Source organism: Otolemur garnettii, unplaced genomic scaffold (assembly GCF_000181295.1).
Source record: "Otolemur garnettii isolate 467f Iridium unplaced genomic scaffold, OtoGar3 scaffold00020, whole genome shotgun sequence".
Taxonomy (NCBI): Eukaryota; Metazoa; Chordata; class Mammalia; order Primates; family Galagidae; genus Otolemur; species Otolemur garnettii.
Window position 1 is genome coordinate 1,676,856 of NW_003852415.1, and position 15,035 is coordinate 1,691,890.

At 42.1% G+C, this 15,035-nt stretch overlaps 2 protein-coding genes across 4 annotated transcripts in view; one reads left to right on the plus strand and one right to left on the minus strand.

The window, feature by feature from the left end:
* The window catches only part of ZC2HC1C (zinc finger C2HC-type containing 1C), a 9,651-nt gene extending 6,741 nt beyond the window's left edge, over positions 1 to 2,910 (plus strand). The window contains exon 3 of the mRNA XM_003786918.3: positions 2,448 to 2,910. Within this exon, the coding sequence (XP_003786966.1) occupies positions 2,448 to 2,711 (264 nt within the window). The 3' untranslated portion in view covers positions 2,712 to 2,910. The remainder of the gene's footprint in view (positions 1 to 2,447) is intronic.
* A 3,180-nt stretch (positions 2,911 to 6,090) lies between these two features.
* Positions 6,091 to 15,035, minus strand: part of NEK9 (NIMA related kinase 9) — a 51,755-nt gene continuing 42,810 nt past the window's right edge. For 2 of the 3 annotated variants that reach the window (XM_003786919.1, XM_023511548.1), the window contains exons 19-22: positions 13,804 to 14,003; positions 12,596 to 12,754; positions 10,439 to 10,651; positions 6,091 to 8,599 (exon numbers count right to left, since the gene is read on the minus strand). In XM_003786919.1, coding sequence (XP_003786967.1) covers positions 8,477 to 8,599; positions 10,439 to 10,651; positions 12,596 to 12,754; positions 13,804 to 14,003 — 695 coding nt within the window. In that variant the 3' untranslated portion in view covers positions 6,091 to 8,476. The remainder of the gene's footprint in view (positions 8,600 to 10,438; positions 10,652 to 12,595; positions 12,755 to 13,803; positions 14,004 to 15,035) is intronic. The other variant, XM_023511547.1, reaches the window with a different exon arrangement.

Sequence of the window (15,035 nt, forward strand, 5' to 3'; positions counted from 1 at the left end):
GGGATTCGAACCCACCACCTTAGGTGTACGTGGCTGGCGCCTTAGCCGGTTGAGCTATAGGCGCCAAGCCAGTCTTGAACTCTTGAGCTCAAGCAATCCACCGCCTTGACCTCCCAGAGTGCTAGGATTACGGCATGAGCCACTGTGCCTGGCTGAAATTCTGAAATTTTATAGTAATTGTGCTGGATATTTGGTAAGCCAAATATTCAGTCTCAAGGTATGTGACCTTTAATTCCAGAAATGTTAATTGTATTATTTCTTTAATGATTTTTTCCCTTGTGTTTTCTGTTCATTTTGGAACTCCTATTGGTCACATGTTGGACTTCTGGATTGACTTTCTAATTTTTTAATCATTTCTACTTTCAATCTTGATACCTTTTCCTATCCTGTGAAATTTCCTTGACATGTTATAACATTTCTATATCATTTTTATTTATTTATTTAGAGACAGAGCCTCAAGCTATCACCCTGGGTAGAGTGCTGTGCCATCACAGCTCACAGCAACCTCCAACTCCTGGGCTCAAGTGATTCTCTTGCCTCCGCCTCCCAAGTAGCTGGGACCATAGGTGCCCACGACAACATCCGGCTATTTTTTGGTTGCAGCTGTCATTGTTGTTTGGGGGGCCCAGGCTGGATTTGAACCCGCCAGCTAGGTGTATGTGGTTGGCACCTTAGATGCTGAGCCACAGGCACCGAGCCTCATTTTTATTTTTAACTATCAAAATTTTAATTTATAGGCTCGGTGCCTGTGGCTCAAGTGGCTAAGGCGCCAGCCACGTACACCTGAGCTGGCAGGTTCAAATCCAGCATGGACCCGCCTAACAATGATAGCTGCAACCAAAAAAAAAATAATAATAAAAAAAAAATAGCCAGGTGTTGTCGTGGTGCCTGTAATCCCTGCTACTTGGGAGGCGGAGGCAGGAGACTCGCGTGAGCCCAGGAGTTGGAGGTTGCTGTGAGCTGTGATGCCATAGCACTCTACCCAGGGCAACAGCTTGAGGCTCTATGGCGCAAAAAAAAAAAAAAAAAAAAAAAAATTAATTTATAATAGTTCTTTCTGGTTCTCTAGTTGTTTCTTTTTCATAGTATACTCTTCTTGTTTTATGAGTACAATCTCTTCTAATACTTTTTCTTTTTCTTTTTTTGAGACAGTTGCCCAAGCTAGAGTATCATGACCTCAGCCTAGTTCACAGCAACCTCAACTCTTGGTGGGGGGAGTCAAGCGATCCTCCTGCCTCACATTCCCAAGTAGCTTAGGACTACAGGCATGTGCCACCCCTCCCTGGATAATTTTTTACAAGAAACAAAAGAAACAAAAGTTTTCTTCTGCTACCTGCCTTGTTGCTGCTTCCTGAGTTTTTGTTTGTAGACTTTCTTGGGTATTTTCTTGTTAGTGCTTTTGTCAAATATTTATGACCCTTGGCTGTCCATTCATAGTTAAGCTTAATTGGGGCTTGTTGACTAAGGGCCTTCCTATTAAGGCCTTTTAAGGGGTTCCCCAAAGTCAGTGTCTGAAGGCCTTTCTCTGGACCACTCAGGCCTGGGAACCTGTTCTCCTTCAAGGATGACCATGTAAATTTTGATACTCTGGTTGCTGATGGGGGAAAGGAGGCTAACAGTTCTGTAATTTGGTGTGTATACTTACATTTAATCCCCATTTTAAGCTCCAAGATTAACTTGGTTCTCCACCTATCTGGAATTCCTAAGTCTAAAACCTATCTAGTTCTATTTCTCCAGCGAATAAACTCCGTTCTGCTGGGAGGGTGCTGGCAGGGCTGGATGCTTGGATGTGCAAGGTGGTAGAGGAGCTGTGGGGTCCAGTTTGTTTTCAGCCTTGAAATTGTCCCCTTTCTACTGCCTACCTTAACTTCTTGATTTATCAATTTTCTACATTATCTGGTGACTTCCTCTAATTGAAGCTGTGGGTGAAATCTATTTTATATCCCCCTTAAACTCTTTTAAGCACTGAACCTCTCAGGAGTTCTGCTGGGAAAAATGGCTCACCTCTCAGTGGAATGAATCCCCCTTTGCAGGCCCTTGGTTTCAGTGCTGCATTCTGGCAAGTCTCTTATCGCTGTTGCTCCTTTCCTGTTCTCTTTGACCTTGGAGATTAACATGCTCTTTACTTCTCCACTTTTTTTTTTTTTTTTTAAGACAGAGTGTCAAGCTGTCGCCCTGGGTAGAGTGCCATAGCATCACAGCTCACAGCACCTCCAACTCCTGGGCTCAAGCGAGTCTCCTGCCTCTGCCTCCCAAGTAGCTGGGACTACAGGCGCTCAGCACAATGCCCGGCTATTTTTTGGTTGCAGCCATCATTGTTGTTTGGCAGGCCCAGGCTGGATTCAAACCCGCCAGCTCAGTTGTATGTGGCTGGCGCCTTAGCCACTTGAGCCACAGGCGCCAAGCCTACTTCTCCATTCTAATGGAGACTTCCTTTTATATTACAGGCTGAGCCTCCTCGGAAGAGCAACTGGAGGCAGAAGCATGAATCTTTTATCCGTACCCTCCGTCAGGCTCGAGAGGTCCAGCAGGTAATTGCCAACGGTGGAAAACCCTCAGACTTGCCTCACATCCTGCCTGCAGAAAACCCTGACTACGTTCAGTGTCCTCACTGTAGCCGCCACTTTGCTCCCAAAGTGGCCGAGCGACACATTCCCAAGTGTAAGACCATCAAGAACCGTCCTCCACCTCCAAGGAAGCATTACAGTTGAGCAGACAACAGTGGAAACCTGCTCAGATAACTCAGGCTCTGCTGCTTCTCTTTAGCAGTAAATGGGAGTAGAATTTGATGCAGAGCAGAAAGAAACAAACATTTCACATCTCCCAGATCTGTCTGCAGAGCTAAAATCAGTTGAGAAAGCTATTGCCAAGCAGCAGGAGGAAGGCCCCAGCTTCCCACTAAAACTACAGCCTCGGGCTAATATGCCTAGTTTTGCTGCCTTTAGAATTGATAGGTGAAGACACCCAAAGAGTAGTGAGCAGGCTACAATAAAGCTCTTTTCTCTCAAGCCAGACTTGTGATTTTTGCTAGTTGAGTGTCTGCATTTGCTTGTGCCTTTTGGCCATTGCTGAATGTTTGTGGCTCTTATTAACTCTTCTTGCTCTTGGATGGGCTGGTATCAGAGGAATATGGTCGGTCACCCAGATGGTAACTCTTGTAAGAGATAAGATTTTGCTGTAAGGCATTATTAATGGAAGTCTGTCCTTTGGCCTCCCTGGTGCATGGTTCTGGCCAAAAGCCAAAACAAGTAGGTCAGGTTTAGGCACAGTGCCGCCTACTCCTTCGCATGGTGTACTATGTAATAAAGGAAACATCTTTATGTACTTTACAGGGTAGGGATGGGGGAAAGCACATCACACTTCTACTTGTTTTCTAATGGGTTTCACATGTTAAGAAAAGAAAGCAACTTCAGTTTCAGCTGCTGCTAGCATTCTGCTTTCTTATCAAGTTGGTGAATGACTTAAAATGAGGCAGCAAATCTACAATCAAAGCAAGCGGAGACATTGAAGTGTTACATGTTCATGCCAATTATAGCATAGTCATTGTGTATTTGAGAAAGTAAACTTTGAAGGAAAAAGGACAAAATCTTTTCAATTTTCTGTGTAGAACAGTGCCCAGCATAAGCTAGGCCCTCAATTAATGGGTTTTGGAGACTTACAGTTAAATAAAAGATGGTGACCCTCAGAAATGGGGAGAACTGGCTCAGCGCCTATAGCTCAACCGGCTAAGGCGCCAGCCATGTACACCTAAGGTGGCGGGTTTGAATCCTCAGCCCAGACCCACCAAACAACAATGATGGCTGCAACCAAAAAATAGCCGGGCGTTGTGGCGGGCGCCTGTGGTCCCAGCTACTTGGGAGGCTGAGGCAGGAGACTCGCTTGAGCCCAGGAGTTGGAGGTTGCTGTGAGCTGTAATGCTATGGCACTCTACCCAGGGGGACAGCTTGAGGCTCTGTCTCAAGAAAAAAAAAAAAAAAGAAATGGGGAGAACTAACAAATTAATGTCTGAGAGGGTAATATTAGTTCAGACAGGAAGGAAGCACAACAGCTCTGAAGTCCTGCTTGGATCACCGTCCTGAACAACACTCATATTTATTAGTTTAAAATCCTGGAGAAACTCACCCAGCTTTAGCTGGGCAAAGGAGATAGGAAGACAACAAAACTGTATTTTACTAAGTAACAAATGGCCACTTACTCTTGTTCCAGTTCCTCTGCAGCTTCTGTTGAATGGCTGGGCTAACAGTACAGACCAATTTAAAATATGAGTTTAGGCTTTAGCAGTGAGGCTGCAGGATACTAGGCAAAAAAAAAAAAAAAAAAATGACCTGCTTAAAGACAAGCACTTAAAAGCTTTGCATGTTTTTTAATTGTTCCAGAGGAAAAGAGGTAGGTATCACATAATTTGGGTCCTTTGGTTAGCCCTGTAAGGAAACCACAAGGAGACATTGGATATTTAACCCAATGTCTACATTCCCCAGTCAAGTTTAATGAAGTACATACTTTAAGTAACTCATATTACAATAGACGGCAAGAATAAGTTGTGGCCAAGGTCATAAAGTGGTAGTTTGTGGACTAATCTGCCCTACAGATGTTTTATTGGGCTGGCACAGCATTAAATGTATTATCTGATACTTCAAAATTGGGATATGGACCATCTCTTCAAAAACTGGCAGTTTTGCAAACACTGGACCAGCAACCTGCACAGTACAAGTTGGATGGGGCTCAAAATTAGTTGCTCTATCAGATGGGGATGGAAGTACCACCTGGCTCACTGCCCCATCTACCTTATCTGCCTGGTCCCCTAGGTACTAGTTTGGGATCCCTGGATGTTATTAAGATTGTAGATCAGGCTTTTATAGAACAGATGTTGTGTGGGGGTGCTTTGTATAGACACAAAGAAGCAGTTACTCCTTCTTACCCTGCTAAAGAAATAAAAGTCAATGCCTTAGTGTTTCCTTTGATCTCTCCATGTTCAGATCTTAATTATACTAGGAATAAATCTCCTAATCCTTTAAATTTAGTTTGATCTGGCCTCTGGGAAGAGGTAAGAACCTTTTTCTATTTAAGTCTCTTCCTGGATAGCTCGGAGGATGAAAATGGATAAATAAATGCTGCTTGTTAATGTTACTTGTTAATACTACTTTATCCAAGAACTTTAGTACAAGTAAATGTTATAAATTTTAAAGCTCAAAATGTTAAGCCATGGGAAAAATTTCATGATGAAACTCACATGGAAACTCATTTCATTTAAAAAAGTATATGGACATGCTGAAACAGTATTTCTTTTTCTTTCTTTTTTTTTTTTTTGAGACAGAGTCTCATTCAGTCACCCTAGGGTTGAATGCTGTGGCGTCATAGCTCACAAGCTAATGTTCATAATTTTGTGAGGTTTAATGATCAGCACATTTATTTCCACAGTTAATCACTGAAGCAATAAATGATTTTTGGCTTTGCATCAGGAAAGAACATATTTTATAGTCCTGACTGCAGCCCCTTGCCCTGACACTATCATTAGTAATACTTCTTTGGAGGCCCAGGGATTTCATGTGAATGAACTTATTTTAAATATTCTTGTTCCTGAGTTGTTCTATTACAATTGTTTGTGAATATACTGCAAACTGAAATAAGAGTTTTACTCTGCTTTTACTTTAACCTTTGGTGAAATATGAAGCCAAGAGAGGTTAGAACTTGGCTGTGCTACATGGAGACCGAATGCAGTTCACTATCTGAGGGAAAAGTTGAAAAACAAACTGGCATAATCACTTGGAAGAGCCCCCCACTGAGCCTGAGGAGGTAAGCACAAGAAGGGATCCTTCTTTTAATGGCCAGTTTTTTTCCTCCCTCTGCACTTTCAGTGCTGTCTTTTGTGTGTGTGTGTGTGGGCAGGGGGCATGATTCTGCTGGCAAGAATAAGAAACTGGGAAGAAGCAAAGATTATTTCTGTGTAAATGTCCCTTGTGTTGGTTCTGTTCCAAGAACATTTATTTACTTATATAAAGACTCCCTGAATCAAAGGTTCATGAAAGCCTAGAATCTGGGTGTTTTAACCTCAGAAACTAGGGTCCATGCACAGGCTTACTGAGGCATAGCACTGATGGAGAGTTTAAATGTTTATTTGAAACAGAAATGCCAAACCATTCCACCCTCAAGCACATGGCTAACAATAAGCTAGTTCTTTCACAACAATGTCAGAGCACAGGAGTAACTCAGGTTATACTCTAACTCAAAAGCAATACTACTAGAAAACTTAAAACGCCTAGTACTGCATGAAGAAGAAAAGCAGGACAAAATCTAAAGAGAACTAGCTACAGAAAACCGTTCAAAGGCATTACTACTGCCTCACCTTTCACGTTCTCCACCTCTGAACTGGTTTCTGTTTGTTTGCATAGTTGTTTGGTGGGAAAAAAAATATATGGCTGTCCCAGGCACAATTTGAGAGAGTACAAATTGTCTCAAAGGCACATAACTTGATTCTCAGCCAGATTAATAGCAAATCTAGACTTCCCAAGGGGACATGCCTGAGAAAACGACCACCATTTCCACTGCTAGGGAATGACCCCCTCTGAACAAGAGCAGGGCTCTCACCCACCTTCAGCGTTCCCTTGCACCCTATGGTCTCAGCAGCATGCCCATGTCCCTCAGCTTCACAGTGGAAGCAGTCCTCACACGATGAACACCCAAACTGACCTTGTCTCTCAGGCCTGCTGAGATGGTGAGCATGAGGTTATAGAGACATGACAGGGCAGCCAGTTCTTAAGAAAATCAAAGTTGTACTTAACAAGATGAACCAAACCCCACTTTTAGGGTTTATAGCAAGCCCACAAGTCCCCAGAACTTGTAACTTTAATCCAAGGTCAGCCTCTTCCCTTACTTCAAGAAAAGGCTTCAGTGATTACAGTAGTACTAATGTACTAGGCTTCCCACAATTGAGAAAACAACGGGAACATCAAACCAAAGGTCCCATTGAATAGAGTTGCCCATCCCCACCCATGGGGTTTCCCCCAGCATCAGCCTTTACATCACCAGTTTTATGGAAATGGCAAAATTTCCATGGCATAGGACCTGCCACATGATAAAACAGATATTAAACGTATTTTGGTTTGGGGAAAATGAAATAAAATTTAGCCGTTTGTAGGGAGGCAGGATGTGAGACTCATCAAAGAAGCTTTTATGACTCAAATTACTAAAGAGACATTTTGTAAGGCTAGACGGAAACACAAAGCTCACATTTTTAAGTGAAACTATCAAATACCTGCCCAGAACTTTCTATATGAAATTTTGTTCTTCTGGGATACTATTTCTCTTTGGGAAAGCTAGCTTGTTCCTGTTCTACCAGGACAAAATGAAGATGAGATTAGCAGTGAGCTCTCAGGCGAATTCCTTTCACTCAGCAGGTTCTACCCATTCTGTTAGGCTTCAGGGACCCCCAGGTGCTGGCTTTGGGCCACTCAAGTAGGAAAGATGATATAGATTCACTGGTTACAATATGGCTTCAAAAAACACCAAAAGGGGAAAAATACTGACTAGCATATAGAAAGGGAGTGGCTGGGGTTGCTGATGTCAAGCTTAGAACCTTAAGAGCTATGAAGGTAGAGGCATAAGCCTTCTGGGCAGACTCCAGAGTCCCTCTCAGCCCTCTCTAACTTACCAGGTAGAGGCAGCTAGAAGAGCTCCTCTCCCTCGTGATTTTCTCTTCAGTCCAGTCCTATGGCCCCACAGACATAGTTCTCTGAGACACCTCATCCATTACAGAGGAATCTTCCGAAGCTAGGCAATCCCACCCTGCATCAGCCACATCCTGAAACTCCAGCTGTGTGATGCGGAGGGACCCGCCCTTTCTCCTCACTGAAAAATTTCAACCAACCTGAGGAAAAGCAATCTAAGCCCACTTTTCCTCCTAAAGCATGGAGCTGTATGAAGTAACTGAACTTTCTGGAAACAAGCCCTAGATTGTTTTCACCAGACATACTTTCTCAGATTTAGAGCTCCTGAGGAGGCTCAGACTACTCTGCCACTCTCCAGAGGACACTGGATGGGCCACACCTAGTTCCAGCCCATTCCAGCTTTCCTTCCCCCACCCAGAGGTGCAATGCCTGGTGTTTAATTCTCAGGGCAGCTTCCAATCAATGGTGACAATGATATATGGGATATAAGCTGCTACCAGCGCAATTAAGGTGAGAACTGTGTCTCCCGGTCAAAGGTGGGATCAACAGATAAGGTCCAGAGTGGCTGCTGTGGCAGTCAGTGATGATAGGCCCTGGGGCCCTTTCATTCTTCAAAATAAAATCACTTCTAGAGCCTATCTAATATTAGGCAATGCCGCTCTCCAAACGTACAAGGAAAGTGCTTCAGAGCCTCTGCCTTGTGCTCCTTGTCTGCAAGTGAACAAAGCCAGGAAAGCTGCTCTTTGCATTGGTAAGTGTGCTGTGAAGTTCTTTGGATCCCAGTTTCCTGGGGGCTATACAGGCTCAGGAGACTAGAGGCTGGGTCGACAGGAGTCTGTTCCCAGAAGGCACCAGGAATCTGAATCTATGTCAGGCTTTGGATCCATTTCCATCTCTTCCTTTGCTGTCTGAGTTCCTTTGGAATGCATCCCCACCTGTCCAGATAAAACAGAGTTATATATTAGCAACAATGCCACCTAGTCACAGCAGTTCAGGACTGTATTTTCAATGTCAATGTCGGGAATTGTAGCCACTATCTTGTGAGAAGCTCATAGCAATATTTTAGATAAAGTCTACACCTTTACATTTGCTGCAGGTAAGATGCCCAATTGTCCTGGTTTGTCCTGGACTGCTGGCTTTTCTGGCATGTAAAAGTCTCAGTTTTTAAACTGGAACAGTCCTAGGCAAAACAATCTTCCTGCCTGCCACAGCTGCTAATCTTACGTCAAGTGTATAACTTTCTAAAGTACTTTCATAGGCATTTCCTTTAATCCTCAAAAGAACTATATAGGGTGGGTGGTATTACTTTCTTCTTTTAAGTGAGAAACCAGGCCTCAAACATGTATAGCTGGTAAACAGCAAAGCCAAAGGCTGAACTCTATTTCCCATCCCTAGTTTGCTCTATATAGAGCAATATCATAGCTATTTTTTTTTTTTTTTGAGATAGAGTCTTTGTGGCCCTCGGTAGAGTGCCATGGCATGCCAGCTCACAGCAACCTTGAACTCCTGGGCTTAAGCGATTCTCTGGCCTCAGCCTCCCAAGTAGATGGAACTACAGGTGCCCACCACGACACCTGGCTAGTTTTTCTTTTTTGTTGTTGTCATTGTTGTTTGGCAGGCCCAGGGCAGGTTCGAACCCACCAGCTTTGGTATATGTCGCCAGTGCACTACCCACTGAACTACAGGCACCACCAAGACTATAGCTCTTTAAAAATAATGTAATCAGGCCAGACACAGTGGCTCATGCCTATAACCCTGTTAGTCACTCATGACAAAGCCATGTGGGAGGCTGAGGCAGGAGGATCCTTTGAGCTCAGGAGTTCAAGATTAGTCTCAGCAAAAGCAAGACCCTGCCTCTGCTAAAAATAGAAAAAATTAGCCAGGCCTGCCACACATCTGTAGTCCCAGCTGCTTAGGAGGCTGAGGCAGGGGGATCGCTTGAGCCTAGGAGTTTGAGGTTGATGTGAACTAGGCTGATTCCACCGCCTGGGCAAGAGTGAGTCTGTCTTTAAGAAAAAAAAAAAAAAAGTGAGTAGCATCACCTGTGAAATATTTTCACTAATAATGTTTGACCTGAATCTTGATTAGTCAAACTTCTGGATTTCAGGAAAGACAGGGTGACGGAAGGACAAGTTAGACATTCCCCAAGAAAACAAGACAAATCCAGAATGTGGGATATTCTTTTAAATAACTGTCCTGGTTTCTTCAACAAGTTAATGTCATTAAAAATATTTTTAAAAAGGGTGATGGTGGTAGTGGGGAAAACTGGAATATCAACTGGATACTGGATGAGAATTGAGAATATTAGTGTTAATTTTGTAAGCTGTGATAATAATATTATAGTTGTTCAGGAGAATAAATATCTTTGTTTTTAGAGACATGTAATGAAGTATTATGATTTTTATAATTTACTTTGAAATGGTTCAGCAAAAGTAATAATGCATATATTTATAGCAAGCATACATTTGCAACAACATACAGCAACAAGTAACAACTTTTGAATCTACATGGTAGATACATGAGTGTTCACTGTGCTGTGATGTTTAGTGTTTTTCGTAATAAAAAGAAAAAATAAACAGTAACAAAAAACAATGGAAATTAGGTGATGAAAATGATTCAATCCAGGCGAGTGAATGAGACCCAAAGCTTCTGGGATTAATGACATAAGTGACATCATGAAAAAGCAAGGACTTGCAAGGGAATAAGTCTATTTCAGTACTTAGTGTGTTTGTGATTCTTCAAAATTGACTTACACGTTGGATAATTCCTCTCACCTGCTGTCCTCCTTCTAATTTCTTATTCAGTTTCTGTAGTTGGGTAAAAATTTGGAGGTTTTCTTGCTGTAGCTTCTGTTGTTCAGCCAGACACTTTAATACCAGACCCTGCAATCTCTCGACCTCCACCTGCAGAGAGCTGCATGCACAGGCTGGAGCTGTCAGGGGTACTCCCTTCCCTGCACATGTTACTGGAGGATTCAGCCGAGGTGGCTAAAGAGATAAGAAGAGACTGTAGGAGGTTCTGTCCAGGTGCTATCAACTGCCTGATCCAAACTTCCTCTAGGTACAGTCAGATTTACTTTTAAATTAATAAGATAAAACAGACATACATGTGAATGAATATATGCAAGAGAAACAGAAAAATACTGGAATTGCAATAGCCCCTGGCCTCGATGTAATAGGGCATGAGAAGCCTCAATGCCTCAGTCCCCAAGGTAGAACACTAATCATCTATTCTGGAGGACTTCGTGAAAAAATTTCAAGTACTTTGATATTTCCTCATTTAAAATGCTGAAGTGGGAGCTGGGCATGGGCACATGTCTGTCAACCTAACTACTGGGGAAACTGAAGCAGAAGGATTACTTAAACCAGAAGTTTGAGATTGTAGTGCGTTCTGATTGTGCCACTGTATTCCAGCCTGGTCTACAGATGGAGACCATGTCTCAAAAACAAAACAAACAAAAAGTCCATGTGTGGTAGCTGATATCTCTAATCCTAGTACGTTGGAAGGCCAAGGCAGGAGAATCACTTAAGGCCAGGAGTTCTAGACCAGTCTGAACAACATAGCAAGACCCTGTCTCTACAAAAAATTAATAAAATACAGGGTGGTGCCCGTGGTTTAAAGGAGTAGGGCGCTGGCCCCATATACTGGAGGTGGTGGGTTCCGACCCAGCCCTGGCCCACAACTGCAAATAAATAAATAAACAAATAAATAAAACAAAATAAAATGCTGAAGTGGGAAAAAGCATGATTTTGGTTTGGAGCAAGTCCTTTATAACAGTGAGATGCAGTAATGTATAGTGGCTATATAGCATATCACACTTTAGAAAAGATTAGAGAGATGTCCAGTCAACAGGACTACCAACACAATTCAAGGCGGCTGACAGAGGAATTAAAATATTCACCTTGAATTTTAAAAGGTTTTTTTTTTTTTAATCTCTTCTGGAGAGCTTTTCAATTATCCCAATTTGGATTTTTCTCCCTACTTTCTTTACAGCAAGGGTCAGCAAAAGACAGCCCATGGGCTAACTCTGGCTTGTTTTTATAAAGTTTTATTGGAACACAGGCATACTCACTTACTATTTGAGGCTGTTCTTGTGCTACCATGTCAGAATCAAATAGTTGTAAAAGAGAATGTACCGCCAACAAAGTCTAAATGATTACTATGTGGTGGTACATAGAAAACTTTCTCCATTTATATAAAACTTTTTTTTTTTATGAGACAAGAGTCTCATTATGTGGCCCTGGGTAGAGTGCCGGGGCATCTTAGCTCACAGCAACCTCAAACTCTTGGCTTAAGCTATTCTCTTGCCCCAGCCTCTCAAGGAGCTAGGACTACAGGTGCCCACCACAATGCCTGGCTATTTTTTGTTGCAGTTGTCATTGTTGTTTAGCTGGCCTGGGCCAGTTTCAAACCTGCCAGCCTCGGTGTATGTGACCAGTGCTGTAACCACTATGCTACAGGCACTGAGCCTATAGAAAACTTTTGATGATGCTGGTTTATAGTTTTTGTTGATATTTACAACAATTTCATTTTTGCCAAGGTTAGATGTACATGCTGCTTCCTCATTAGATTACAAGGCATATACTTCTTCTATTTAGAGCTACCAACTCCTGAAGCAGTGTCATGAAAAACTGAATTTGAATTTTGGAATTTCAATTTTGGAAATTCTGAGGAGAAAGAAAAGACTATCCTCTGGTATAGAAAGGTGTCAGCCTGTCAGAAATGTGAAAGGATAAATACCTTTCTGAGGCAACTGAGATTAGTCTTGGGAAGAGGCTTTTAGTGCTACTTAATAGACATCATGAGGAGTTGGTGAAGGGCAGCTAGAGACCAAAAGCTAGAGGAAGAGATAGTAAGGTCAGGAGAACTGGGCAGAGCTTACAGAAACTATTTATACCTAGTTGTGATTCAAAGGCAAAAAGCTCAGTTACCCAGGCTCCCGCTGGGGGCTTGTGTTCTGAGGGAGCTTCAGAGGCCACTTTGAGTCCTTGTAGTTCTTCATAAGGCAGGGTATCTTTCTCAGATTCTGAAAATGCACTTAAGGGAGATGGGCTGTCAGGCATGGGGATGAATTCTGCATTTTCCAGCTCCTATACATATGAGAGAGAACCTTATCAGTTCTGGTTTGCAATAATTTGCAATAATTTGGAATTCTCCCAAATTCTCTTTTCCTGTAGTTTTCACTGTCACGACATTAGCGCCCTCTAGTGAGGCAGAATAGTAGTGGTTAACAACACATCGCACCCTACAGGCATGTAAACTGCCATCCCTTCATCAGAGGAGTAACAGTGATGCAAATTCAAACTTAAATTTAAGGACACAGTCTGGAGTGCCTGATGTATTTCTCCAACACACTTACTCAACACAGGCTTTTCAGAATCAGGAACGTCTAAGGTGATGGCAGTGAGGCTGGCTGCCAGGCTGCTGCAGGCTGAGGCTGAAGGGTGTAGCTAGAATATGTTCAGACTCTTCAAATAACTATTAAGTTTAGTCTTACTAGACGGATTGGGGGGAAGGGGCATAAAAATGTAAAATTTCACAAACTGTAAATATTCACTGGAGAAAATGAGAAAATATGGATGGGTGCAGGAAGCTAGTAAAAAACTACCAGCAATTCCATCACTCACAGATAAAAACTGGTAAAACTATTGATATATATTCTATTGACATACTTTTGTACACTAGATATTTTCTAAAAGAATGAGATCCTACTAACAGATATTTCACCTTCTGCACAGCCAAATATTGTGCCAATTTCCATGAAAATATACTTCAATATTCATATTTCATAAACCATTTTTTGATTGTAAGACATTCCAATTGCCCTGATATTCCATTTCTATAAATGACAGTATAAAATCTGTAAGCTTAATCTTTGCACACATGCACTATAAAAACTGTCTTCAAGGTAGATTATATTAATTTACATTCACTTAAGTAATACAGGTATGAGAACAGGTTGGAAAGAAGAAAAGATTAATGATTTGGTGATTTCTTTCTAGGTAGAAATTAGTAACATGGATTTCTGCTGCAAAACAGTTTCACAGGGCACAGAAAACTAAGGAATCATAATAGCTCCTTTCTAGTCCTTGCTAAGGGTCTGATATTTCATCTGAGGTACCTCTTTCAAAGGAATTACCTTTCGAAGCCAGCCAGGACAGGAGCTGCTGGCCCCACTACTGTTCCCCATGGCCTCAGTGGGATTGATTAAGCCTTCCATTCCTCGGTCTGCTTCCATTGTTCCTCGGAAGCCTCCACTGGGATCGGGAGTTTCAGATTCCTGCTGACTGTCCTCCTCTTCACCACCACCTCCACCTCCAGGGCTAGAGCTCTGAAACACTGATAAATGCAAGGCACAGAAGTAGAGCTTTGCTCTGCAGCAAGGTTTACCATCTGATGGCCCCACTCACCCCAGAAAGCTTCCTAGAATTGCATGAAGTGGAATGGCAATGGTGCAAGTCAGATATTGGGGATTCAATTTTTCTTATACCATAAAGTGTTTGTGAATCAGGATGTTCATAAATATGATTGATTTTCATTTTCCAAACTTGCTTACTTTGTATCCACAGCAGATTATCAATATTCTAGAGTATTAACTGAACCACAACCACAGCTTATCAAATCTATCACCCATGCTTACTCTGCTTCTTAACACACATACAGATTCTAGTATCCCCCATGGACATTCACCTTATATAAAAAGGTCTTTAACTTTCGAGCCAAACACCAATTAAAGCTGCCAGATAAAGTTACCACTAGCTCCCTGTCTAGAGGAAAACCTGAACGGTAAATTAATATTTATGTTAGCGGCCGGGCGTGGTGGCTCAATCCTAGCACTCTGGGAGACCAAGGTGGGTGAATTGACTAAACTTGTGAGTTTGAGACCAGCCTGAACAAAAGTGAACTATTTCCTCTACTAAAAATAGAAAATAGAAAAACTGAAGCAAGAGGCTCTCTTGAGCCCAAGAATTGTGAGGTTACTGTGAGCCTATGATGCCACAGCACTTTACCCAAGGCTACAGCTTGGGACTCTCAAAAACAAATAACAACAACAAAAAAATCCCAAACCCCACATTCTATGTGAACATTAAATTCTTTGATGATCATTTGCATGAATTTTAAAAGTATGATGGCTGGGGGTGGCGCCTATGGCTCAAAGGAGTAGGGCGTCAGCTCCATATACTGGAAGTGGCAGGTTCAAACCCAGCCCCAGTCAAAAAAAACAAAAAAAAAAAAAAAAATTAATCATTTCAAAAATAAGATAAAAAGTAGAAAAACTATTTGGCAACCTCATTTTAAAACTCTAAAAAAATACATCTTAAGCCACTAGAAGATGAATGGGCTTATCTATACAGTCCAAAAAATGAAATG